The sequence below is a fragment of the Carlito syrichta genome, unplaced genomic scaffold (assembly GCF_000164805.1).
Source record: "Carlito syrichta isolate Samal-C Ts95f unplaced genomic scaffold, Tarsius_syrichta-2.0.1 Scaffold291068, whole genome shotgun sequence".
Lineage (NCBI taxonomy): Eukaryota > Metazoa > Chordata > Mammalia > Primates > Tarsiidae > Carlito > Carlito syrichta.
Genome location: NW_007235164.1, coordinates 1 through 1,054, shown reverse-complemented (window position 1 = coordinate 1,054; position 1,054 = coordinate 1). Strand labels below are relative to the sequence as shown.

Sequence of the window (1,054 nt, the reverse complement as noted above, 5' to 3'; positions counted from 1 at the left end):
TGTACTGAGCTTGGTTCAGGGAGCAGATGGGCACAGGGGTGAGGAGTACAGGCCCAAGTATCCAGGCTCACCCATAAAAGAATTGAGCCCTGTGCTTCTGCTTGTAATTGCTCACCTGTAAAATGGATTTATCATTGATGCTATATGTCATGCTTTTCCTACATATGCTAAAAGAAAATAATTGTTTCTAAATTTACAATAATTATGTGAGTGTTTTGTTTTAGCTTTATTGTACTTCAATAAAAACGTTTGAAATAAATATTTAAAAATAAGTACTGTGTATTTATGGCAGCATGACAAAATCATAAGACATTACTTTTTCATATGCTATCTTTTTCACCGAAAGCACTCAGGAAACACATCTGCTCTGAGCCCCTCCCTCTCTCAAACATCCCACCTAAAGTTTGTTAATATAGAAGGAGACATGCAAATAGTGCCCTGTCTTTGCTTATGAAAACCAGCCTAGCCTTGACGCTTCAGCTTTTGGAGAGGAGCCTCAGCACTGGAATTCCAGGTGTTCCCATTTGGTGATCAGGACCAAAAAAGACAACTCACTATGGAGTATTGGCCCTGCTGGCTTTTCCTGACTGCTGTTTTCAAAGGTAATTCATGGCAAACTAGATATTAAGTGTGTGAGTGGATGTGAGTGACAGAAACAGTGAACATGTGTGGCAGTTTCTGACCAGGACATTTCTGTAATTGCAGGTGTCCAGTGTGATGTGCAGTTGCTGGAGTCTGGTGGAGGCTTGGTTCAGCCTGGAGGGTCCCTGAAACTCACGTGTGTTGCCTCTGGGTTCACATTCGGAAACTACTATATGCACTGGGTTCGCCAGGCTCCAGGAAAGGTACTGGAGTGGGTTGGTTTTGTTAGAACCAAAGCTAATGGTTACAGCACGGAGTATGCTGCATCTGTGAAAGGCAGATTCACAATCTCAAGGGACGATTCTAAGAATTCAGTGTATCTGCAAATGAACAGCCTGAAAACTGAGGACACAGCTGTATATTACTGCACTAGAGACACAGTGAGGGAACACCAGTATGAACCCAGACAAAA

General features: G+C 42.5%; 1 gene segment (V, D, J or C); it reads left to right on the top strand.

The window, feature by feature from the left end:
• Positions 1-556: 556 nt before the first annotated feature.
• LOC103256672 lies at positions 557-1,036 on the top strand (the record flags this gene model as incomplete). The annotated part of the segment is given in 2 exon segments: positions 557-602; positions 706-1,036. Coding segments are annotated over 2 exon segments (377 nt in total), but the record flags the coding sequence as incomplete, so codon positions are not given.
• Positions 1,037-1,054: the final 18 nt, after the last annotated feature.